General features: G+C 41.5%; 3 protein-coding genes across 3 annotated transcripts; 2 read left to right on the top strand and 1 right to left on the bottom strand.

Annotated features, from left to right (window-relative positions):
• Window positions 1-1,418: 1,418 nt before the first annotated feature.
• LOC131891326 (uncharacterized) lies at window positions 1,419-2,458 on the top strand. Its single transcript, XM_059240853.1, has 4 exons — window positions 1,419-1,449; window positions 1,680-1,895; window positions 1,982-2,110; window positions 2,319-2,458. Exons 1-4 carry the CDS (start codon window positions 1,419-1,421, stop codon window positions 2,357-2,359), a joined length of 417 nt encoding a protein of 138 aa, XP_059096836.1. The 3' UTR covers window positions 2,360-2,458.
• A 6,799-nt stretch (window positions 2,459-9,257) lies between these two features.
• On the top strand, window positions 9,258-15,569 carry LOC131892222 (carbonic anhydrase 2-like; the record flags this gene model as incomplete). The annotated part of the gene is given in 8 exon segments (XM_059242007.1): window positions 9,258-9,319; window positions 12,240-12,446; window positions 12,530-12,721; window positions 13,702-13,823; window positions 14,173-14,383; window positions 14,689-14,795; window positions 14,981-15,164; window positions 15,238-15,569. Coding segments are annotated over 8 exon segments (1,134 nt in total). The 3' UTR covers window positions 15,336-15,569.
• On the bottom strand, window positions 15,550-24,270 carry LOC131892225 (bone morphogenetic protein receptor type-1B-like). The gene is made up of 9 exons (XM_059242012.1): window positions 23,952-24,270; window positions 19,063-19,376; window positions 18,971-19,031; window positions 18,100-18,386; window positions 17,270-17,479; window positions 17,008-17,180; window positions 16,752-16,938; window positions 16,593-16,682; window positions 15,550-15,978 (listed from the first exon to the last, which is right to left on the bottom strand). The coding sequence occupies exons 1-9, from the start codon at window positions 23,995-23,997 to the stop codon at window positions 15,796-15,798; spliced, it is 1,551 nt and encodes a 516-aa protein (XP_059097995.1). The 5' UTR covers window positions 23,998-24,270; the 3' UTR covers window positions 15,550-15,795.
• Window positions 24,271-25,107: the final 837 nt, after the last annotated feature.

Here is a 25,107-nt window from a genome sequence, read left to right as displayed (position 1 = left end):
GAGAGAGATAAACGTCATGAAGGAGATGATAACGGCCATTGAATGAATAGCTATTTTCTCATTGCCCCACATTCTCAAGTAATCATATCCCCGCCAAGTAGTAGTAGTCGTACATGCGTTTCAAAGGGAGGCAAGAAATTTGCCGGCGAAGTGTTGTTTCGCGATCAGTCGCTTGTCCGAGTTCAATGGCGGCCATTTAGTCGCTCCTCGTCACTGAAAGAAACCTTGCTCTATTCGCATCTCAAGACTCGATTGGAGGACGTCCTTTGTCAGAGTGTTCGGAGTCTCTTCATGATCTCTCTCGTGACGAGCTTGCCCATCTAGACACCTGCCACAAACCCACATCCACTTGCACCCGCTTCCCAATGGAACCACTTCCAACTGTCCGAGCACTTTGATTTCGGTAAATGTGCCGTGAAAGGCCCTACTTCCCATGACATCTTTCAAATTACTTCTGCGCCGTGCTGCCCGCCCCGATCTGGACGGGAATTTGGCCCTGACCAATGAATGATGAGATTCTGGCCTTCGGTTTCCACCTGAAGCGAAAGTGGAACCTTGAAGAAAAGTGGAGAGAAGGGCAATCAAGCAGCCCGTGGCGGCCCAATGCGATTTACCACAGATCTCAGTTCCATTTCGGTTGGAAAATTCATTGTTGGGCCCAGAGGGCCAAAAAGAGCTAATCATGAATAAAGACTTTTGCTTGATGCTTTGACCTTCCTCGCCGAGTTTGAATGTTGGCTTCAAAACCATACTGTGGGCCTTTTTTGAGAAAGACAACGCTGCCTCTCAATGATATCCAATGGTTCTTTATACGATAATGTTCAAGTTTTCTTTTTGCGGACATGGATTTTCCATTGTGCCACTTGTGGATGCCTTAAAAGTTATTTTTCCCCATGCCATCAGTAGAATATACGTAGATGAGCACATCTCTTCCAAACCATAATTGGGTCCAAATGAATTTTGCCACATTCTGGGGTTATTGTTTGAAAAAAAAAAGGATGTCAAGGGTATCAAGTACTTATCAAACACTTTCGTGGTGGAATAGGTTTGTATCCCTAAAATAGAGTTACAGATGAGAACAAAGCATCTTTTTGTTTTATTATCTCTTTGGTTGCTCGAACATCTTGCTTAGAAATTAAAATTATAAAAAAAACTATTGACCAATTGGTTTTTTCATTCTACTGTTTTGACATACATGTAGTCAAGCACTGAATGATCAGTCACGTAACCGAAAAAAGTCTTCAAATTTCAGACGTACGCCAAAGAAATTGCGACCTTGAAGCTGTATATACCTTTGCCATCAGGAAGACAGACTCCGTGTTGATGTGTGCTTGACATCCTGATTTCAAAAAAGTGTGCAATATTCATTTTGACCAAGTCAAAGTTACGGCTTTTGTGAGAATTGTAAGAGTTCGAAAATGGGCTTGCCGCTACCCAAAAAGGCACCTTGTATACGAATGAAAAAGGAAGCTTGCAATGTCCCGTGTCTTGTGGTGTCCCTTGTCCTCTTAGCAACCAAATGAGGGCCTCCTTCCAATGTCAAATGTACCATGTCGTCTTGAGTCGTTCCCGAAACACGTGCTTGAACACCGCTTCTTTTCTCCCCACGTCCCCCGTTGTAGGCACAGACAGTCCTCAGGCGTGTTAGGAAGTTGATGGCTTTGAGCGACCCTTCCAAGACCGGCGGAGACACCAGCCCAAGCACTCGGTGTTCCAGTCTCCAGTCCCTGGGATCCCCGGGAACTCCCCACCCTCGCTCCGTAAAGCGGGTGCGGCTCGAGCGCACGAAAGGTTCGGCTCGGGCGATCCCACGGGCTCCACCAAGCTCAGCCTCACCGCGGAAGATAGCTCGGTCACGAGCTTGCCCGCACTGCGGAAAGCCGCCAATAGCGTGGGTAAGAACCGCTTTTTATGTGGGGCAAGAAAAAAGGGGCGCCTATTAGCGGCTTAATGTGGGTGTTTTGTTGGTTTGTGCTTCCAGCTTCAATGGGCCCTCTGAACGACGAACCCATGGGAATCTGCGCATTGGTCCGCACTCGATCCCGAGCGGCGCGCGTTGGGCGCACCTTGTCGCGGGAGCGGAAAGCCAAGCCCAAACCTCAAGATACTGGTGAGAAATTCTCATCGCGCAAATTGAAATTTCAGAATGGTGTTTAGTTTCTTATCATATATTAGTTCTTATTAGTAATTCTTATTAATAGTGGGTAGAACAGAGATTGGAGATATCTTCGTTACGACTGAGTTCCCATTGAAGCACACACCTCGGCAAATGACCTTGTTTCTGTTCTAAAGATTTTGCGTGACCTCATTTTTTTCAGATGACGACGATGACATTGATACTCAAGTTTCCGCAGTTTGAACCACCAGCCAGCCATTCCTCTGCATCCACTTCATCCTTCTTCCTTTTTGTATTGATGTATTTGCTACCAAACCACATCAACCAATTCACCGACAGACGCAACTCTATTATTACCTTGAACAACTTCATGTGATAGAACATTTGTCGTTACAAGTAGTAACAGTAACAGAAAGATTGATGGCCCTTTTTCATACGCCTCAACAATAATGCATTCCTGAATTACGAGCACGTCAACTCTTACACTCACACTTTCAGTATGTCTACAACTACAGCTACAAAAATACATAATTATAATACATTCATACATATATAAATCATAAATATTTACCATCAAACGGCAAGAAATCAAACCTCGTTGCGGTTTCCAATATAAAAGAAAAACACCCAAAGTCCCCCCCTTCGTAGTCCCTCGGGACTTAGCACTTACCATATCTAGTAGCATCTATTTTTTCAAACACAAATCCCCCTTTCTTTTCTTCATTACCGTTGTTGATGTTGCTGCTATTATCATTATTTTATTACTACTACTACTACCACAACTACAACTACTATTATTACCCTCAAACTATGACGGAATGACCACCTGAAGAATCTCTCAAAAACAAATGTAAAACGTGTTATTTCAACTTTTCTAACTTAGAGTGCCATCCAGATGAATTATCAAATACACATCTTCCTATATTGCGTAACCGATTCATCTCGTTTTAGCAGCGTGATAACTTATGAAAGAGGCGGTCGCTGGCTCTAAAACTGGATTGGGCTCATTTCGAGACGTTTGACGATCATTGGCCAAATGGCTTCTAGCTGTCTTTTTTTTTTTTTGGGGGGGGGGAGGAAGGAAGGCTCAAATAAGTGGTTATTGCTGATCAGACAACTCGAGTGAGGCCTTCAAAAGTCGTTGTTGTGTGAGACGCCATTCCAACAAATTCCCACACTTGTCGATTTTGAATGAGCCCGAAAATGGTTGTCGATGATCCAATGACTAGCAGGATTCATGAATGCTGATTATGCCATTGTATTTGGTGGATTCTACAGAGACAATTCAACAGGGTTTCAATCAGTTCGACCAGAAAAAAAAATTTCATTTTCTCAAATTGCCCACTCATTGAAAGGGGCATCTAATGCTAAAGGGATATTTTGGCTACAATGAATTTCACTCGTTCAACATGAGGCGGATCTGTCGCCTGAAAATGATTTCCATGTTCATGCACCATGCAAAGTGCGCTGAATATTAGAGGCCAGATTTGAGAGTAACTTTAAGGTGCACAATATGCCATTTGTACGGTATGCGGTTACATTCCAATAGAAAGGAAAGAACCGCTCAAGAACGCCTTAAGGTGTTTTTAAAAATTGGAAAAAGCTTACTGATTCGAGGACCATTTTTTTCGCATGCATTGAGTGCCACTCTCGAGGAAGAGTCTTTCGTTGCACAGGGGTTGAAATGCCCTTTAAATACATGAACACATCTTGGTACGTATATTTATATGGACTAGAAGTATCATGTCAGCAAAGTTGCAGAAAATTCATGTTATGCAACCAGTTCTGGAAATCGTTTTCGATCGTAGACGCGATATACTCGTATGCTTAAAAAATACCAAGTAAATGTGAAACAAGAGAGACAAAGACAAATTTAAAACATTCAAAAACGGTAAACTAGGGGAGCTGTATTTCAACCTTATGTCAAAGCGCTGCTGCATTAGGTCTTACTGGCTGCCCAAACTAAAAGGGAAAGCTAAGGAAGACGTGCTAAATTGTTTAATGAACTGCTTGTGACATGCCCTGAACGAAAAACAGTATTGATTTGGCTGAATGCGCTTCGGTAAATCAACCCGCCTTAGCAGGCGGTTGCCAAAGAAAAGGAAGAAAGCTTACTTAGACCGTCAGTCTTTCAGCCGCAGTATAGTGACAATTAATACTTGTCTAATCTGCGGACCATATCTAGGGTGATGCAATAGTAGTGGTACCTCATTTTATCAAATGCCCTGACAAGTTTAAATGATCATTGACGCAGTAAATCAAAAGGTCTTTGTTGGCCAAAACAAAAGTTCGCCATAGCTTATAATGTAAAGCCTTTGAATACGCAGTACTTTTCAGACCAACAGTCTTGAAGGGAAATTGGTCAAAACCCAAGTCTGTACAAAAAACATAGTATGCACCGGAAAGAACTGGCTCGGCTTAATGGGCACTTCCTCTTTCTTTCCTTTTATTTGTTGCGGACGTTTAATTTTCTGTCTTGCCTATCTATATTGGGTAGATGTCGGTGTGCTTATCCACGGACTTCTTGAAATATGGACTGAGAACGAGCTTGCCGGCAAATCGGCCCGCTCTGGGTCATAGCCACTCTGAGCCACTTTTCGAATTAAAATAATAAATAAGAAACGTAGATCTCTTCAATTAACGGTAGGTCAATTTAATATCATTGACATGCAAAATCGATCGTTTCAAAGTTATGTTGTCAAAAGCTTATGTAGCTGATCAAGAGCAGGCCGAAAAATTCAAATTTTTAATTGTAGTGTTTTGCTACCATCTCCTGAGTTCCCTAAGCATAGGTTTAGGCTCAAACTTGACTGAGTTCATCTATTCAACAAGATCTTGTGGTCGTACGTATGAAGTGCTTATTTGGAAAAAGATAGCGGTGTAGGAGATAGGATATTTTTGCTTCCGTTTGCAGTCCATATCTCTAGAAACCCGTGGCTTATCCTGTTTTTGCATTTTCCTCTTTTTCATTTGTGACCAAGCCGCCTAGCGGTAATGATTTAATTTTACGATTTTTCTCTTTTTTCATTTTTCCCTTCAGCCAATACTCTATCGTGCACAGTGGGTTTTTGAGTGGCCTTTTCAATATACAAAAAAAATGTAAAACAGTCGAAGTGCAATGTGGGGTCACAAAAAAGGGTCCATCATGCGCACTATGTACACGATTTTGTGTTTCCTTAAGCAGAGGTGAGGTTTTTAAACACTTGTACCTCTGAGTTAGGGCTAGGACATTACCCAGAATGAGCATCCGCTCATCACTTAGGCGAATGTATATTTTCATACCGGTTAACGTCCAAGCCCCTAACTCCGGGATAGAGCTTCAAAAACAGGCTTATGGTTTGAGCGTGCCCATTGAATCCAAAATCAGTCCTTTTTGACAATCTAAACCACGGACAATTATAATTTACCTCTTGAACCCTTCTTCACCCGAACCTCTGTGGGCAAAAGGCAAACAAACTCTCAAGTACACAATGTCCACCACCGTTGCTCTCAGCTGGAACCAATGAAACGCCAACAATACGCTCTTCAATGCTTGCCATGTGCATAGTTGACACGGTTTGTCTATCTAACCAGTAGTTTAGGATTTCAATTAAACTGCAATGTTCGCAAGATTTGCCCATTTCCAAGTTGGGTCAAATGCCATCAATCCTGGCACGAAATTAGAAATCCAACGCTCATTTTTTCTTTTTTGAGCTTTTGCAGGGTACGTCCAAAAATTTGAAAACAATGGTGCAACGCTCCCAGAACCGGTTTACTCATAGTACATTTCCTTGGTTGCGCTCTAAATTCGGCTTGCGTAACCTGGGTGAAGGTGAGGGAGAAGCTGTTGGAGAGTGAATGAGAGTGTGACAAGCTCGAGTCAAATTGCTGCGGAAGACATTCTACCTGGAAAACCTCATCCCTTGATCCTGCTACATCATTTATGTTTTTGCCGAAGCAATGGAAAAATTCTGTCTGAACAAGTGAATCTGTTTTATGGTTTGCAGAATCTTGGGAATGCCTAGTTGCAAAATTCATTCTTAGGGAAGATCATTTGTGGTGGAGTATTGCAGATTTATACTTCTGATGAGATTCAACTATGATATACATTGATCTAGAATCATGGACTTATATTTCTGTTGGGGGACACAAATTGGCAGAATATTTTTGTAATTGCAATCATTACTGACATTCCCCTCATCGTAAAGGTCCTCTATCCATTGTTGGACAATTTTGTACATTAAATTTCTCTGATAAAGGCTGGGGAGTTAACAAGGAACTATCCATTATTCTCATGGGCTTGAAAGTGCTCTCAAATTGAATTGTTATTTGAACTCTATGTGGGGCACTAAATTCGGCACTTGAGCTCAGATTAGGGCAAGGTTCAAAGCCACTGTAAAACAATTCAGTGTCTCCTGCATTTTTCAAAGATTATAGAATCAATGTCTTATGCATGAAAGTAGGCTTTTGCTCCAAAATGCATTGTGATCTTCACCACCATGCCAAACCAGTCTAAAGTTTCCTCAGGGCCAGAGTATTCCTTGTCAGCAGGAATGACTTCTGGAATGTTCTTCTCCATATCTAAAGTACGCATCCTGATGTTTTTCTGAAGCGTGTCAGGCTTAAAGCCCCACAACCACATCCAGATCACAGAAAATGATGCCATTACTGCGTTGAAAACCTGACACTGACAGCTGAAGTAAGGTTCTTGTATCACAATATGAATGTAGGTATGCGCAACCTGGAGGGTAAGGGGTTTGGAGGGTAGACAAAACTTGGGTGCCCTGATACCTCACAGGGGCAGGTGTATAGTACATAGTAAACAAAGAAAAGTGAAATGGGGAAGGTGGTTGAGCGTAGGCAAAAGCATAGGTTATTTATGGGTGTGGAATGTGTTGGAATCTAGGGAAGCTGCTCAGTTTTTTTTATATATATAGTAGCAATCGTGGTAACTAAATCAATTAATGATTATGGGGCTATTGTCACCTTGGTTGGGCATATATCGGCTGGATTGAAATAGCTCAGTTTGCTTGCCTTCAGCTGATGTCTGACGAGGAAAAAGACTCTTGAATGGATGGCAGGTTAGCGATGATAGATACATTTGATGCGGGCAGAGTTGCGGCTTCTGCTACTTCCCTGGTTGAACACGGCCTCCACGTATTCATGCAATTCAGTTTCGATCTATTTGTTCAACTTCCCACAATTCATATTGCAAACCTCAACATTGAACAAAGCTGCGCTTGAATGAATTGTAATTCGGAAAGGGATATCTCCACGTTAAATTGCGCGACTCGAACAACGAAAGGAACCAGTTTAGCAGACTGAGTTAAAAGTTAAAACCGTGAGTCAAACAGAGCCATGCCAGCAAGGCCAGTCCAGGAAGATGCTGGAAAACATTAGTGGATAATCCAAGAAAATTGGTTTGGCCCAAGTCAAGGAAATACCACGAGTCAAACTTCCAATTCTACGCGCACTTGTACTTGGTGTTTGTAGACTGTAGTAGCTACCTAGCTTGGTAGAGACGTACGTAGGGAGGTGAAGTAAGCAGGAGCAAAGTGAGTGTCCACGACGACATTGAACGAGCTCTGGCCATATTTTGGCACACCTGCTCACATCTAAACCGATTTGAATATTGCACAGAAATCATGTGATAAGTAGCCGAGCAAGGCCAGTGGCACCTTTTCTACCTCATGTTCAAGATACTCTGGGGGACCTCAGCATCCTTGCGCCATTTTAAGGCCTGGAAATACTTGGAGTTTGCTTGCAATGTTAGACGCTTGATCTGTTTGCATCTTCTTGGCCAATTTTAAACGGGCACAAATATATGACGCATTACAGGGTCGATCTTTCATAATCGTGTTTCAAGATGGCTTGAGTGCAGGGCGCACTTTCTTGGTTTCCCCAGGGGGTCCCCAATGAGCTTTTCATCCTGTGTCACTGATCTGTGAAAAGAAGGGCAGCTTCAGGGGATGATGCTTGGGCCATTGATTGGGCTTTGGTGAATTGTAATGTAGTTCATAAAGGAACATAAGAGACTCAGATATAAGTTAGGAGTATTTGCCTCTAATTTGTCCCTGGGGTGAAATATACTTTGCGATTCTAATAAGTGGTGAAAAAATTACCACAAGTTCTTTTTTATCTGTTGGGGGAAGCATTCACAGACAGTTTCCTAGTTCCATATATTTATTAAATGACCAGTTATATCATTTGGTATATGCCTGCCAGCCCTGATATCTAGACTAACAAATCGGACCAAAGTTTGTACAGACAACCTAAAGGTAATTGCGGCTGAATTGGCTTTCTGTTATGACTAGTCTTGGTCGAGGTATGTCCATAATTTTCAGTGATTTATGGACTATCATAGAGCAGAAAAGGCTTGGTCCTTGAATTGATGCTAACTGTTTGTGTGATAGCATAGAGTTGGGCAAATCAATTCGTTTTTGAAGCTTGATAAAACTTACATCCGGTGTTGAGGGACCAAGCGTGTGGGCTTTTTACGCACGACAGCTGACAAGACTTGCCAATAGGGCTAGTCAAGTAAACGCGTTCATGGACAACTGACGTTATTCCATGGAGTAAACTCAAAGACAACATGCCCTGTCAAACCGCACTGTGCATGCATTGGATGTTGACATTCATTCCATTTTACATGCTTGTCTGGGCAATTAGCATTGTGGTATTGAGCCAATTTGATAGTGCGTTCACTGATTAACACCAAATATGCTCATTTAGTAGGGTTTTGTAACACAACTCGCTCAAAATCACTTGATTATTAAAAATTCAATGGGCGAATGGTGCGAGTTGACTGTGATGTTTGTCTTAGTTCTCTCTCCCCAAAATGCCCAAAATCAGGGAGCCGGACCACATTTTTCCTTGAATTTCCTTTACTTGACATCCCCTATATCCTGTCACCTATGTTTCCATTATCTCTGCAAATCCAGCTCAGTGCTCAACGGCGTTCGGAGTTCGGACGGGCAATGCCCAAATATGTAGATTGAATGGAAAGGAGGCGAACGAGAAGAGCCAATCCCTCGTTCGTCCTACCAAAAAGGCGCAGTTAACTGTTGGTACTTGTCGGGAGTGGACGGACGTTCATACCTACCGAGAAAAGTGTTCTGTACTATCTTACGCACATATCTATCCACACTTCGCGCATAACAAGAATCTTGGCGGTGTGAAAGGAGACAGCACTTCCAACACTTCGAAGCACAATGAGTACTCAAGGTGAGTTGATTCTGAGTCTACGAGCTCGCCGATGTCGTGCCCTGTTGGGATACCACCTTCCCGAGGAGAGCATTGAACGAGTTAAGCAATTGAATTACTTTATGTTATTTATTTTTTTTATTTTAACGCGCGACACGCTTGGTAACTCGCGACCGATGCTTTAGTGGATTAAATCGCCTCGAACGTCGGTCCTCGAACCCAAATTGGGACATTCCAGTGTACGTAATATATATGTTGTCAAATCTTAATCCAATGAGACTCAAACTCGCAATAAAGACAGTTTTATATATGAAATTGAAAAGATTGTAAAACTATTGTGATCCAATGAGAAAAAGAATCTTGCAATAAAGGCTTGAAAGAAATAATATTGATTATTATACCAACATTGCGGAAAAAGGCCAAAGGAACGTTTTCAAATAATTGATATAGCAAAGATTTTAAGAATTGATAATTTTGCATTGCTCTTTTTTGCAAACAAATTGAAAAAGGTTTCATCTACGTAGAATTTCAAATGTCGAGCACGAAAATTCATCAGGATCCGAATTAGGAAGTACGCAGTACCACTCTTTTTGGCCACACAACACTTTCTTTGCCTTTTGATGACTGCAGTCATGTTCATTTCAAAAGGTAAGTTCAAAAACGTTTTTTTGCACCATGGGGCTTCATTGAGGGCCTCACTCTCAACATTGGACGGAAGTCATGACTAAAAGTCTGAGGTGCACATGCAGGAAAACTGGACTTATTTTCATTTTGTGGCATTCATCAGGTGATTGAAGTTATGTAGTACGTGTTGCCTAACCTTGTTTTGAACAGGCGTTTTTAACTGTCATATTACAGATTTAACTGCAAAGCAACATTCATTGAGATATTTACAATTCCCATTACTTTTCGTATGGCTGAGGGATTTGACCTGAAACCAAATTGTTTCCAAAAATGCGTCCAAGCATTGAGAAGTGAAAGCTAAAACAAATATCGGACGTGCATATACCTTTAGTGTTACTCCATAGAATGTCATGATGCCCAGTCAACCTACACCCGTCAGAGATGATTGAATTTGCCATTTATTTCAATTTTTGAATTTCTTGAAGCAAGCGGTTGTCTGATTTTGGGCCAAGATATTAGTACCGTGTCATAATTACACCAAAATGGACTTTTTATTTCGGTTTTGTAACGCAACTTCCCTCGACAGTTGAAAATTTGAATGGCCACAATGTGGATTGGCTGTGATGTACGTACGTATGTCTATGTTCTCTGTCCACAAAGTGCCACAAATCAGGGTGCCACACTTCATTTCTACTTGAATTTCTTCACATGCCCCTAATGTTGCAAGAGCAAGCCACAAATCACTTGGTTTAAAAGAGATATCTTAAAAAAATCAAGGCGAGACTATCTTTGCTCCTAAATACTTGCCTTATTTTTTAATTAAAGCTCTGAAAGTTGAGGCTAGCATAATGAAGCCAGCACGTTTCTCACCCAACAATAGTACCCAAGTAAGATTTTGGAAAAAATGTCGGCACCTCTTGATGTTCTTACTTAGTGAACACATTTTTGTTGTCGAAAACTAAAAATCATGTTAGTAAATGTTTTTTTTTCATGATGATTTGAACCTGAAGATATATTGCATCCAAGCCTCATTAGTACTCTGTGATATGTTGGGCGTGACGAGGGCGGGGGGGCGTTGAGGAAGACAAGGAGGGGAGACCAGTCCAAACTTGTTGACAGAGACCACATCAAACTCTCGTTTCATGTTATTGTTGTTGACTTGTGACTAGTTTATAGATAGGTATGGGTGTGGGTAGATCTGGATAAAAAGATAATTAGTGCAAGCAAGACCCAATCAACCTTACGTTCAGTTGGTTCAAAACTAAGCCCTAGAGTTATCTTGAACTGACGACTTCTTCAAAAGCTTTAGGGTGCAGTTTTAGACCCAAGCCTATTTGTGCCACAATCCTAAAATTAGAGGGTGTTACCAACTTTTAAAAATTGATGGGAGACCCTTAAAAGGCGACCTAACCCTATTGTATATTAAGAACTTTAATGGTGCTCCTTCTTTTAATTGGAGATTTCGCCATGTAAAGTGTAATACAATTTTGCCGCCCTTTAAGGAACCCGAAATCAATTAGCGCTTTTTTCCATATTGTCAATGGCATGAGTTATATCGTTGATGGAGACTTTTTCGTTTGTGTACGACCCATTTGTTCACTCTGGACTAATGAACAATCGAGTTTTCTATCATTGCCCATGGGGGAAAAACTAGTTTCATTTCAATTGGCTGGCTCAACATGTGTCAAGAATAATTTGCCCAATGTCCAACAGAAATCGTTCTAGGGTTTTACTAGCTATGGAGTCCAGTTTTTAATTGGCATCCTGGACTCCAGGCATGGCTCACGGTCTCCAAATGAGCTTTTTCCGCTTTTTTCCACACCAGTTCATTTGGGCATGATAATTCTAGAACTAACCTGGTCCATAAACTGGCCCTGATTAGTCGCTCACACGTACAAAGTATGGTACATTTACACAAGATACATTTGGACACATGATTTGACACACAATTTCAGAAATGTTAGACATCTGGAAAAGGGACAAAAAATAATTTTATTTTTCATTGTGCCTTTGTCTGACTTCCCTGTTTTTTTGTATCATTCATGTTGACTCACTTTAAATTGTGACCTATGACTTCGGACCATGGCCAATACCAAGAAGGCTTTAACTGATAACTGACAAGTATAATTAAAAAAACCAGACGCTAAACCTTGTGGATACCTACACATGCACATTGAAATTTTACAAAGTGTCTAACATTTCTGAAATTGTTTATCAAATTATGTGTCCAAATATATCTCGTGTAAATGCACCATTAGCAAACACATCCCCAAGGCAGCTAAACAATCATTGATGACTTTGGTCGTTTCTTTTCCAGCTAAAGCCGATCCCAAGGCTGTAACTGAAGGCCAAGCCGTGGAAAGCGGCAGCTCGCAGAAGAAGCCCTCTTGGGCAAATCTATCCAAGCAGGTCAGCCACGGGAAATTTGCGGGCACCATTTTCCAACAAGAGGAGGAGAAGCAAACTGCCGAGCAAAAGTGGATCGTTGAGCAGAAGTTGAAATCTAACTTTTACTTGGACGATGGTACGAAAATCTCATCCATTTCATCTAGTACATAGCACTGCATGTTTGAAATGATGATGGTAATCAACCATGGTTCCCCGCAGGCGTTTCCAAGTGGAAGGTGATCTATCCCATTGCCAATGGAGAGCGACAGAGTCCGATCGATATTGAACCGGGCAAAGCCGTGGCAGATCCCGCCTTAAACCCAATTCAGCCTGAATATGGAAGCCATTGCTGCCAATCCGTTCTGAACACGGGAAACTCCTGGCAAGTCAATGTCAATGACAAGATCACAAGTAAGAGGCACTTTGACCCCCATGTTGACGCACACTGGACCTGAGCAGGGCAGGACTAACAGAATGACGGTACGCTTTTCCCCCAAAAGGGAGAGTAATTGTAAAGACCAAAAAATCAAAAAAAAAACCTCCTTACTCAGTATTCGTTATTCTATCTCCCAACCCCTAACTAAGGTGGTCTTAATTTTTTTCGTTTCTCTTTTTGCCACTAAAGGAAAATTGAACTTGAGGTGGAGAGAGGAGAGACGAGAGAGGAGAGAGGAGAGAGGAGAGAGGAGGGGTGGGGGGTTGAGGTTACTCTGAATGGAGAAGATCCAACCTAGAAATATATCCTTGCTCTTATCGACATTGAAGATGTTTGTGGCTTACGCTGTAGCTACGGGTATATTTCCAATGCCTAAAAGTTTATATTAGATGCAGTAGTTGGTTGACAGGGAATAATCCTTTGGCTTGACCTGGTATCGCCATATCTCTCAAATTTTTACATTTCCTATGATTATACACAGATTTATAGATACTTTAAACATTCCTTAACTAATTTCATGTTATATATGATGATATTGTTGCATCCCTTCAACAATCAGAAAATCAAAATCACTCACAGGCAAATCGAATATTCTTTGATTTATTTTAACTTTTACTTTAACCTCTTTTCTGTCCTTTGATGGGTTGCATTTCCGTCACTTATTTTCATTACACATATTTTGGCACAACTGCCCATTTTAATGGTTAGGTTTATTTGAAGAACGACATTTCCCGCCCCTGGTGTCTTTGAGATGCTTTTAGGTAATGATGAGCAATATTAATACTTCATTTCCAAAACATCGGAACAACAACGCTAGTTATCTCTCAACCTATTCATCAAATGCTTGGGTTCTATTTCCAACAACGTGAAATTGGTGTCCTCAGATTTTTAAATTTATTAAAAAAAAAGAATTAAATTTTCTCAAGAGGAATAACCATGTTTTCTTACCTTTTAGAGTTGGTTGGAGGAGCCTTAGCCAATGAGTACAAGCTGATTCAGTTCCATGCCCATTGGGGAACCACGGCTGGTGCCAAGGGCTCTGAGCACACCATAAATGGACGCTTGTATGACGCTGAGGTAATGCTAGTTTCTTTAACTGTTGAACCTGGTTGATACATTATTAGGATTTATGTAGCACATACCCATCTTTCTGACAAAAAGTTCAAGACCCCATGATAGGACGATGATTGGTGCAAACCTTTAATGAGTGGGATAAATTTGACTCTAGACATCTTTAAGACTTGGAGCCCTGTAGAAAGTAACATAAATAAATCTCATATGTTGAAGCATGGAACAAAACCTTATTGAAACCTGCCTCATAGGACGTACACAACAAGATAGAAGCATGTTGTTCTACACATTGTTAGTATGTCAAGTCATTGTTGGAGTTATTTGTGGATAAATTTTGGAATTGACTCCGTTTCAGCTTCATTTGGTCCATTGGAACACCAAGTATGAGTTGTTCTCCAAGGCTGTCCAGGAACCAGATGGTCTAGCTGTGGTGGGCATCTTTCTTGAAATTGGACCAGAGGACCATCCTGAGCTGGAGAAGGTCTTGAAGAACTTTGACAAGATCCGTTTCAAGGGATTGAAGCACGAGTTCGACGAGGACATTGACCCCACCAAGTTCCTCCCAGGTAGAAAACTAGGCTTTGGCCGTGCCATGTGGCCTAATATATCATTTGTGTTTAAGTCCAGGTTTTATTATTGGGCCATTTCCAAATTCAGTCAGTATGAAATTTCCAGTCATCCGTACGCACTCTTTACTTTCGGGTCAGAAAAAAAGGTCTGAACGATCATCTACTTATTGGTGGGATGTGTAAGATCAATTCCCAACATTCAAGAGCTTCTTGTAGCAGATTAAAAAAGAAGGAAAGCTGAATTGAAGCAACTTTGAAATGGTCCCTCAATCGTCACAATCTATTGCTTTGGGTCGTTTCAGAGGATCGGACTTACTGGCATTACCCCGGCTCATTGACGACGCCACCCTTGGAGGAATCTGTGCTTTGGCATGTCCTTAGAACGCCCGTTCAAATCTCCCAGAAGCAGGTAATTTTCCTCATGCATGTAAAGCACTTACCGAATTTGGCTTTTAAAGATCAGTCTTTCTCTGTTTTCTGACCTTGAGAGTCACGTTCAGGATAAATTTGGCGGCACTGATTTTCTACACGCTTTCGAAAGGCCTTGAAGTTTTTGATAACAATGATTTTCATGCATTTTCCTCTCCATGATAGCTCAATGCCATGGCTGGTTTGAGGTCTGGCACCGAAAAATGCGAAGACATCACTTGCATTATCAACAATTTCCGACCCCCATTGCCCGTGGGCACAAAGAGGTCGGTGAAGTTATACAATGGAAAGTCAACCAATCTTGACAGAGTCAACTCAGTGGGAGCTAATGGATATGACGACAGCGCAGGTTCGTTCTTCAAAATTTTGCATTCAAAGAGGGACAACACATTATTCTAACCATTTCAAAATCAACTTCATAGAATTGAAGAAGCTGATCCATGAGCTGAAGAATGAGATGGCAACCCTGAAGGAAGAAACGCGCGCGATCAGGAACAAGCTGGACGCTCAACAACCCTGATGAATTGAGGTGGGAAAATCGCTTTCTCCGAAATTCATTCTGACCATCAAACCCACCCCTAACTTGTACTTTAAGGAGATTTCTTTGCTATTTTTCGATTTTTGTACATTACAGCCAATATCCAATTATGTATGAGTGTGAAACGTGTATGATTGCCCGCCAGAGATAATATTATATTGAGCACAAAACAATTCCTTTGAAACAAATAAAACCGTTCTCTTAAGTTTCTACAAATTTGGCTGTATTTTTCACTGTTCATCACGTTCTCGAGGACGACGTTCATCATTTATTATAGATAGTAGTTAGTTAGTACAAGAATACACCTCTGTGTAACGTAGTAAGTATGGCACATGTTTCGGGCGGAAGAGGGCAATTTTTTGACATCTGCGGCAAATATGCATGTTCGTGGTAGGCATCAGTTGGAGTTTTCCATCCAACTCATTGAGCAGCTCTGCTCCCTTCAAATCATTTTGATACTGGCGGGCGGTAGTTCGTTCATGAGCAGATTCGTCAAGGTCTTCTTGACTCTCAGGGATGACAAACGGGCAGACGGAGTGCCATGCCAACACTCCACCATGACCTTTGAAAGGCCAGAGAGTGCTGGACTGGTTTGCCAGCGATGTGGCAACGCGGGACGGATTTGCTGAAAGAGATACATTCAAAATGGTGAATGGCTCAGTGAAGGTCCTGAAGGGTACAGGTTAGTTATAGGTACGCGAGCATTCATTCCTCTTTGTGCCACTAGAGCCTGCCATTTCTCTGGATTGCCACTTGGTACAATGATTAAAACCCAACTAATGTGATCTTTGGAACTTATTTCAATTAATACCTTGAAGTCACGGAAAAGAATGAATGTATTTAAGTACATATTCATCAAAATCTCGGGCTGCTCACGAGGCTTAAATGTTTTAGTGTTATGAATCGTTTTCGTGACTCCTTTCAGTTTGAGTGAGGTGAGGAGCCGCCTGCGTTGCGTAGAGGACAACACTTTGTCATCTAGAGTTTTAATTTGGTCGTGGATTCATATTGAAAAGCTTGGCTCGTCTCATCAGTACTAGTCTTTAATGCTATTGCTCACCATCAATCACCCTTCCTTTGGGAAGTGTCTCTTAGAGCGTCTTTTTAACGAAACACCACAATTACCATTCGAAATATCGCACTTCTGCACTTTGAACTTCAAGTCTTCAATAGCAATTCCGAGACCATTCACAACCCCTTTTTGGTTTGACTCGAGGCTTTGACCCGTGCACAACTTACTTTAGAACACACGGCGTTGAGCATTTCGTCAAAGGATGGATCCGGATTAACAAAGTCATAGTAGGGAAGTTGACTCTCGTCGCACACCATCTAAAAGTGAATGATGTATTTATTAAAAAAAAAAAAAAAAGACAAGGCCATCCAAAGAAAAGTACCCACCCTTTTCTCTCCAGTCATGGTCCGTCGTCCCACCTCCCAGAGCATGAGACCCACACTATACATATCCGCGTGGAGGAACGAGGAAAACAGGGACGTGTTCAGGGACTGATCCAGACCTTCGGGCGCCATATAGCGGATCGTGCCCACGCGAGGATTGGGAGCCCCAATGTCAATTTCGTTTTTCTCGCTACAAACAAAAGACATGGTGACATGTGACCAGTGTTCATCTTTCATATGGCAACCCTGAGTGACGAACCTGTCGTAGCGAACGGCCAGACCGAAGTCCGCAATCACGCACGTTCCGTCCAGTTTAACCAAGATATTGCGCGTCTTGATGTCTCGGTGGGCGATGGCCGGCTTCCCACGGGTTCCATGGATCTCCGTGTGAAGGTGACAGATCCCGCATAACGCAGAATGGCATATCCGGAGCTATAATAGGTACGCCACAAAAGGCTCAATTGCGACTTCCGGAGGAGACCATCCGGGTAAAGTAAGAAAGTGTTCACTCTCAAACGTACCATTTGTTCCACGTCAAGCGTGTTGTGAGCCAAGAAGTCGTAGAGGGATCCATTCTCGTAGTAGTCGGTGATGAGGAGCATTTGCGTCCATCCACCCGTTCCTTTGATGTCGGCGGCGATGAAGCCGAGGATGTTTTCATGGCGCATCAGAACCGTCTGGTAGATTTCAGTCTCTCGAAACCAGGAGGCCTCATCCGTGGTGAAAAAGACCTGACATTGGGAAAATACCATAATGCGCGTTACTTTTTTGATCCAGCTGAATAATTGGCTCAACTTTCGATTGCGGAGTGGGAATGATGTATAGAACTTGAGCTTGTTTTTTGGTAATGAAGTACACACAGATCAGAAGCTTGTATTCCTTTGGTTACGCAAATCTTATGAAAAAGGTGAAGACCTTGCCGAGTCTTCTAACCTAACCTCAAAATCTTGAATTGTTGACGGTTGTGGCCTATAGAATTTCACGTGTAAAAAGGATTTTGAAGCAATTTTGCCCCTTGCTCACATAACTTAGCCAATGGTCAACAAAAAGGGCATTTACACTGTACTCATAGCAAACCCAAGCAATCTTTATAGAGCAAAAACACCAAACAAGGTGATTGTATTTTTGGAAGCGTTTTTTTTATCATGGATGGGTCCTAAGTCCTAGATGAATGAAAAGACTTCCCTGGTTTGAGAAAGAAAAAAAGTAGAGTGCTTTCCAAAATGGCGAGAAATGTACAGTGAGTTTCTGTCCAAATCGTATGAGCTTGCCGCTGTTATCTAAGCAAAGGCAATTCCTTCGAAATGTTTCATCAGTATGTAGAGAATTAATCGACCAAAACTAAATTCACCTTGACAGCCACGTTTTCGCCCCTCCACTTGGCCAGCCACACCTCACCGTAGCGACCCTTGCCAATGGATCGTTCCATTTGGATCTGTTTGGCGATGGTCCTCTGAACGAGAAGTGGCAACCCTGAACCGGAACCCGAGCTCTGCTCAATCAGGTCATTCAGGGTGCCCGGATGTGAATGAGTGAAGCCGTCAGGGTCACTGCGAGCTGTCAGCATGTATTTCTGTCGCTTGTCCTCCCGCTTCTTGTAGCGAAGGAAAGCCAAGGCAATGAGTATTACAAACAGGCCTATAACGAGAGAACAGTCATGGATGAACATTGGAACTCCTTGATACTAAAACCAATCCGTGCCTCCAATGGAGTCCCCAGATGACGCGATTATTCTATTTAAGAGAGATGTCCACGAATGTTTAGAACAAAGAGATCAACAAGAAGCGCTGGAAAGATGCATGCAGACTGCATTGAAAGTTTTGAAAGTAACAGAATAGGCAAAGGCAAATGGCGAGTAAACAGAAGAGCACATTGATACACTTCAAAAAATTCGCTTGCATCATTCGATCGCGCTTTTGCAGTTTAAAGAAATGCATTCGTCACAAGCAGCGAATTGCGTGTTCACTAACAATCAGTGATAATTCATTGCCAGTGTGGCCACAAGCCCACTCGTTTTGGTTGCTAAAACAAGGAGAAAAATAACTGTCATCCAAAGATAAAATGTGTGGCTAAAACTGTGCAAAACAAAACTTCACTCTTATCTATTCAGGACAAGAGCATGAGACACCCAAAATTTCAAGTCGTGCAAGCAAGCATTTTTTTTTTGCCCAGGTGCGGTTTGATGGATATATTTTCTGCTATATATATCCTTACATACTTACAAAGAAAGAGCGTGACAGAGACCAAGAGCACCAAAAACGTGGTCTGGTCCATGCCAAAAGCCTGCGGGGGTGCAACGCCTTCTTCTTTGTGCCTCATGAAGGGGCGTGGGCGTGTAGGTGGGCTGCAGGTGTCGATTGCAATAGTTCTCGTCGGCACAGCACGCAATCGATGTGGGATTCAGATGCGGCACCAGGTGACCCTGACACTGAAGCAGGCCGCTCATGTGGTCGGGCGGTAGGCAGCCGTACGTGCGTTCAGCTACCAGCCGGCCAGCCTCCAAGTCATAGACCTCCTCGACGGCTGAAAAGCACTTGGCGCCCACGCGCGCCAAGCAGGTGTTGTTTGGCAGGCCCTCGCTCAATGCTGGCGGTGGGCAGTGGCCTTCACAGTGACACAACAGGCGCCCTGCAAGAAACACTTAAGGGTCAATGTGTTGTTCGATCTGTACTTTGACGTCTTAGGAGCTTGCGACGCTGCACTTGAAATGGCTGGCGTCTTTGCCAATCTCTTGGCAAAAATCAGATTGGGCTCTCTTACCATTGATCATTGGTTCACATCAATTTTTAATACGGCAAAATTGCTCAGAATCTTAGGCAACAAAAGGGTATGTGTGTGCTACGTGTTCTTTTATTGCATGTTTGAAGAGGCTTATTTCGTAATTCTATGTGGCATTTTTGGATTTTTTTTTTTTGAAATTAGGACCTTCGATGGATCTGACGTCAGTAATAGATAAGCCTGCAAATGATTATGTTTTTTCCAATGTACTTGTATTTTTTGCGAGAAGCATGTCTCATAAGTGGTACATGAATGTCAATTCAATTGTGTTCGCACATGGCGATTTGGGGCCCATTCTGGGATCAAGATGTTTTTTCCAATAACATCTCTTAAAAGGTCACTCACGAAGTTTCTGTACTAAAACAAAAAATCACTTGAAACCTTTCAATGGGAAAAATTACGGCTGGAAAGAGCCACGTGGGGTTCAAATTTTAAATGAACTCGATAGCTCGTCCGACACACATTTACATTTTATCTATTCAGGACAAGAGCATGAGACACCCAAAATTTCAAGCCATGCATGTTACTTAGGATTTTCAGCAGGACGCCTTCAATATGTTGCCAAAAATACTGGAGTGGCAAGATTTCAAATGGTTAATTCAAATCAACGAACCTGGTCAATATCTAAGTTTAGATCTCTTTTGGGCTATATACATGGGCAACAACTTTCTGATGGCAGACGTTTTGGGAGACCATTGGCCTAATTTTCAAAAGAGTAGAGGGGACGAAAAAAAAACAACCGAAATGCAAATCCTAATGAGGTAGAAACATTTTCATAGCATTTCGTAAAATTAATTGCAACAATGGAAAACGTAATGGACTTTTTTAATTGGGTAAAAACTTTTGCATGTTTGCTAATGAATATAAATATTTGCAGATCAATAAAATGAAATATTAGATCAAGTATTGATTTAAAAAAGAAATGATCTGGGAATTTCTAATACAATTTTCTTTAATATACTTTAAAGTAGGATCTCAATTGAACAATAAATCTCGATTTTTACTTTTGGTTGCGTTTTTCACGCACTTCTCCTAGCCTCTTCAAGGATTGAAATGCCCAGTAGCATTCAAATGAGTCTAACTCATTTTCTTCGGTAATCGAGACCCGAGGTTTCGTTATTCATGAATGGGAAACTACGTTCATAACTAGATTTCAAAGTACTTACAGAATTTGAATTAAACATTGGCAACTCTCTAAGGGATCAATGGTGGCAAGTTCTAAGCACAAAGTTAGATGAACTCAACTGCCAGGTCCATGAGCTTGTCATAATCACACTGTAACTAGCATTGTGCACAAGATCCAAAAATAGGTTCTCAGTGTGGAAAATGGACTAAACCTAAGATATTAAACTTCAATCATAGTTTAAGGTTTTGCAGTAGTGTCAAAGCGTGGCCAGCTCTAACCTTGGCATATAATTTAAAACAAAGTAAATTGTACTGTAGACAAGGTTGCAAAAACTGCACTCCTATTGAGACATTGAAGTAGTAGCTGTCTGATGATGTCAGCACAAATTTTGGGAGGTCACTGACGTACTTTTTGAAACAGAAGAGATACCAAAAAACCAGATACAAAACTTTTGTGCTCCTACATGTACTTTTTGTATTTCAGTAGCGAAAAAAATATTTTTTAAAAAGTAGTTGAAAATTGCTCATTTGTTAAAGCTATATACCTATATAGTAGTGGGGATCAAATTGTTTATTTGTTGGTTCGTTTTTTTATGGAATTTCTGACCACTACAGGTAATGTGATCCCTATTACTAAGTCAATTGGGTGAATCAAAATTGATTTGAGTTGGATTAAGCAAAACAAGAATCAAATTATAGTTGAATTCATCAAAAAAATCTCAGAATTGGATTAAGCAATACTCTTTGCTTTTGTTTTTGATTTGAATTTGAATAGGACAGAAGTGTTTGGATTCAGAGTCAGTCAGATTGAAAAGCAGTCCTCAGATTCAGATTGTCAAAATTTGGATGTTATGTTAGGCACAACTTAGTCCACATGAGCTAGTCAAAGTGTCATAATGACCAGTTCATGGGAAAATGCAACAGAATTCATTGATTTTGTACCTAGCACTCTCAATCGTTAATTCCTTAAAATGTTGCCCAAGTTGATGTCAAATCCTGCACTCTGAAAGCCTATTTAGGAACGCAATGTCCCATTCATGAATGACGCAACCTCGAGTCTCGATTACCGAAGAAAATGAGTTAGATTCAAATGAGCGATCGTATTTCCTGTAGTGGTTGCCACTTACAGGGTTACTACAAAGTTCGCCGGGAATCAGTTTCAGTACTTGTAAATCCACCGTGGCTAAAAGTGGCAAGTTGGACTGGCCTCAAATTTTTGGAGGAAAAGCGCTCCTAAAGATCATACAAAAATGTGGATGCACTCGAAAGAGCATTAAAGGCTGCCTGGGAGATATCACCATTCAAGCCGTGCTTACCACAGTGAATGGAGTTTCAAAACGTATCAATCAAATTGTGCATGCAACAGGAGGCCAAATGTATAATTTTACTAATAAGAAAGGTTGATGGCAGTTCAAACATCAGCATAAAAATGTTCTATGAATGTAACTTATATGGTTTTAGAACTATTTGTATTTCTAAATGCCGGCGTACTTTGTGGCAGCCCTGTAAACATGATATCATAGTTGGTAAGACATCGAATTTGAGTTGCCGGACCACGTTGACGCTTGTGTGTGATCAGGTTGATCAGGAATTTTGGGGTGAAGAACTTGCCTGAATCTGACTTCAAAGACGCTACGGGATCAACAACGCCGACGCACGAGTGTATGGAGATAAAATTGCCCTTAATTAGATTTATTTAACTTTGTACCACAGATTAATCGATAGATAGAAATTAGGTTAATTCGGAGATAATGGAGGTCACAATATTGAGCAGGTTCCGTCATTGAAAGATTTAATAATAATGGAAAGTTCGATGGGCACATCCACTTGAATTTAGGTAAGTCTTTAAAAACATGTGTTTGGGTAAAGGGAAAATTCGACCAAGTCCAAAGACGTTTTACTAGGAACATTGAGGATATGAGAGAGCTCTCGTATTGGGAGAGGCTAGAAAAGTTGGGACTGTACAGTGTTCGGAGAAGGTGCGAAAGGTATCTGATACTGTACGTTTTCAGATGCATCCCTGAGCTTTGTCCCAACCCAGGGTTTAGGGTCAATTCTAGTGACCATAGAGGCTTAATGTGCGTTTTGAGATTAAGCCCCCTTCAAGCCCTCGAGAATTCAGGCTAGTTAGAACAATGAAGTCCACGTTTCTATTGTCTTGGGTTTCCTTCATTGATAAATTTGCAGCCCTCAAATATTTGTAGGGAGCATGTACTGTAAGTGTAGATCCAAATGTATCTCTTGAGTCAGAATTGGACCAGTTTTTGACCCGAATACGTGATCAATCCTATATTCAAGAGCTAGCCAAATGTGTTGGTGGATGAGATATCATATGAAAATAAAGTGAAATAAAATAAAATCAGTTTTTTTTGTCTTGAACTGCAGGGGATTATATTCCCAGTAGCGGTTAGGAAGTTTGCAAACATAAGAGCACCACATATTTCTAGTTTTTGGGTACCTCGTTAACATGTATGAACCTTACCAATATGTCTGACCATGTAAGCTCTACAACCTGAGATGCTTGTCAAACATGTTCTGAATGCAATTGATTATCGGAGTGAAGTTGCTCAGCAGATGGTAAGAAAACTTGAAGTTAAAGTGAGTTAATACTATTCAATTGTTGGGCTCAAAACTGCAGGAGTAAACAAAGTTAATATAGTGCTTCACTGTGTGATGCTTGAACAAGGCAATAAAGAATGATTTCCCCACTCAGTGCAGTGTGGAGAATGCAAACAATCATTTGCAGCTGACTTTCAGGAGCACCAAGTATGTGACAAGTCCATTTTTTCATGTCTTAGAAGCTGGGTCATTTTTTGGGAAAGATGCTTTTTGATCAGTTATTAGAATTTGATGTTGTTGTTTTTTGGCATTCTGAAATTGTCAAAGAGTCAATCAAATTTTGCTTGGATAACTACGCCACTGATAGGTCAATAGTTCACATTTCAAGTATAGGCCACCTCACACCAAAACAGTGATATAAACTGCAATTCAGACTTTAATAAATGTGTTTCAAGGCATTTTCCATGCTTCCTTAGACAGGAGACTAACCCTGAATCTAGGGCAGCTTCATCCCTTCAACAATCGAATTTCATTTCGTACTTACTTATCAGTGTGAGACCATTGAAGTAACTAACATCCTAGTGATGCCCTAGGAGATCCGTGCTTTGTTATAGAACAACCCTCAATGAATCCAGCTAATTTGAAGCATGGTTTGTGTATCTGGACCCTGCCAGAAATCACAGCAATCGCCATCTCCTACCAATTCCAATCCTAGATGTCTGCATAGTGTTTCTTTCTTACCCTGTTGTTGGAATGAAGGGGACTCAGAGTGGTTTGGGGTGGCCATGGTTGAACAAGAAGACACGGATGCACCACCCAGGATAGGGAGAACTCACTTAGGAACTGAATCACAACTACACATGAGCACCAACACAAACAAACTCAGTCGTGAAACACAGGGCGGCAAGAGGCGTGGCCATGACGATCATCAGAGACGGGCTAACAACACCCAAAATAACAGTGCAACAATCAGTGGTAGTCATTGTCCAAAGTAGTTCATCGCTGATCTCTGTACCTCAAGGGCTCAAAAACACTTGGATGCTAGCCATTCTAAGTCCACAAATCCAAGGGTGACCGTTGAAGGTGTTCACCTCGAATCCCTCAAAATGAATATATTCGTCAATTCCGAGCCAAATCCACCGCATTCGGGATCAACCTCGAAGTAGATGGCTAAAGCAACGCCAATTGTCAGGATTTATCATTCAGAGGATTTTTATTGGAAAGCCTTCATTGTTTCCGTTTTGTGCCACTTTGGTCACCTTAGATCATTGGAGTCCCGGAGAACTGCGCACCTGAGGTCAGGGACGCCAGGCACAATGGAGGGTAAATTGTTGGAAAGTAGCATAATAATTGATGAGAGACAAAATCTTCAATTTGTGAAAAGAATACTTGAATACTAGGAAGTCGTTTCGTAAAAGCACAGATTGTAGAGCAATAGGCTCTGGGCAGCCCTGTGTCTTAGCAATGTGCCAGCCAGGTGAGCCGAACGTTGAGCTTCTTGCGCTTGATTCCAGGCTTTTCCAGCGCGCCTCCAGCCATTGAGAAACCTTTGAAGCTAGTGAATGAATGATTAGCAGATGACATGTTATCACGTTTTGTCCGACCTTAGGTGGTGGGGCCATACATTTAAAAGATTCGATTATAAAATACGGCTTTTGAATGCTTTTTTGTCAAGACTCTAGGTATGGTAATTTTCGGGAGGAAGCTATTTGAGAGTGTTCTCAGGTCATGCTCGGAGTGAATTAGAAACAGGAAATGAAAACCAATAAAAATTAAATTTGATTTGGAACACTATCGGTTTTTAGAAACATGTCCCAATATGCATGCCATTTTTTGAATATGGGCAAAAAAAAACACAAAAAGGCAAATAAGCTAAAAAGGGAGTCTTATTTTGATG

This window comes from Tigriopus californicus, chromosome 12 (assembly GCF_007210705.1).
Source record: "Tigriopus californicus strain San Diego chromosome 12, Tcal_SD_v2.1, whole genome shotgun sequence".
Classification (NCBI taxonomy): Eukaryota; Metazoa; Arthropoda; class Copepoda; order Harpacticoida; family Harpacticidae; genus Tigriopus; species Tigriopus californicus.
Note: the sequence above shows the minus strand (reverse complement) of the source record. Positions and strands in the feature narration are given on the sequence as shown.

Bases quoted from the DNA above. Each gene is read 5' to 3' on its own strand.
- LOC131891326 (XM_059240853.1), top strand. From the start codon at position 1,419: ATGGGCTTGCCGCTACCCAAAAAGGCACCTT. The intron at 1,450-1,679 runs GTATACGAATGA...GACCCTTCCAAG, and splicing joins GCTACCCAAAAAGGCACCTT to ACCGGCGGAGACACCAGCCC. The intron at 2,111-2,318 runs GTGAGAAATTCT...CATTTTTTTCAG, and splicing joins GCCCAAACCTCAAGATACTG to ATGACGACGATGACATTGAT.
- LOC131892225 (XM_059242012.1), bottom strand. From the start codon at position 23,997: ATGGCCACCCCAAACCACTCTGAGTCCCCTTCATTCCAACAACAGG. The intron at 17,181-17,269 runs GTACGTTTGAGA...TACCTATTATAG, and splicing joins CGCTTGACGTGGAACAAATG to CTCCGGATATGCCATTCTGC. The intron at 16,683-16,751 runs GTGGGTACTTTT...ATTCACTTTTAG, and splicing joins CCATGACTGGAGAGAAAAGG to ATGGTGTGCGACGAGAGTCA.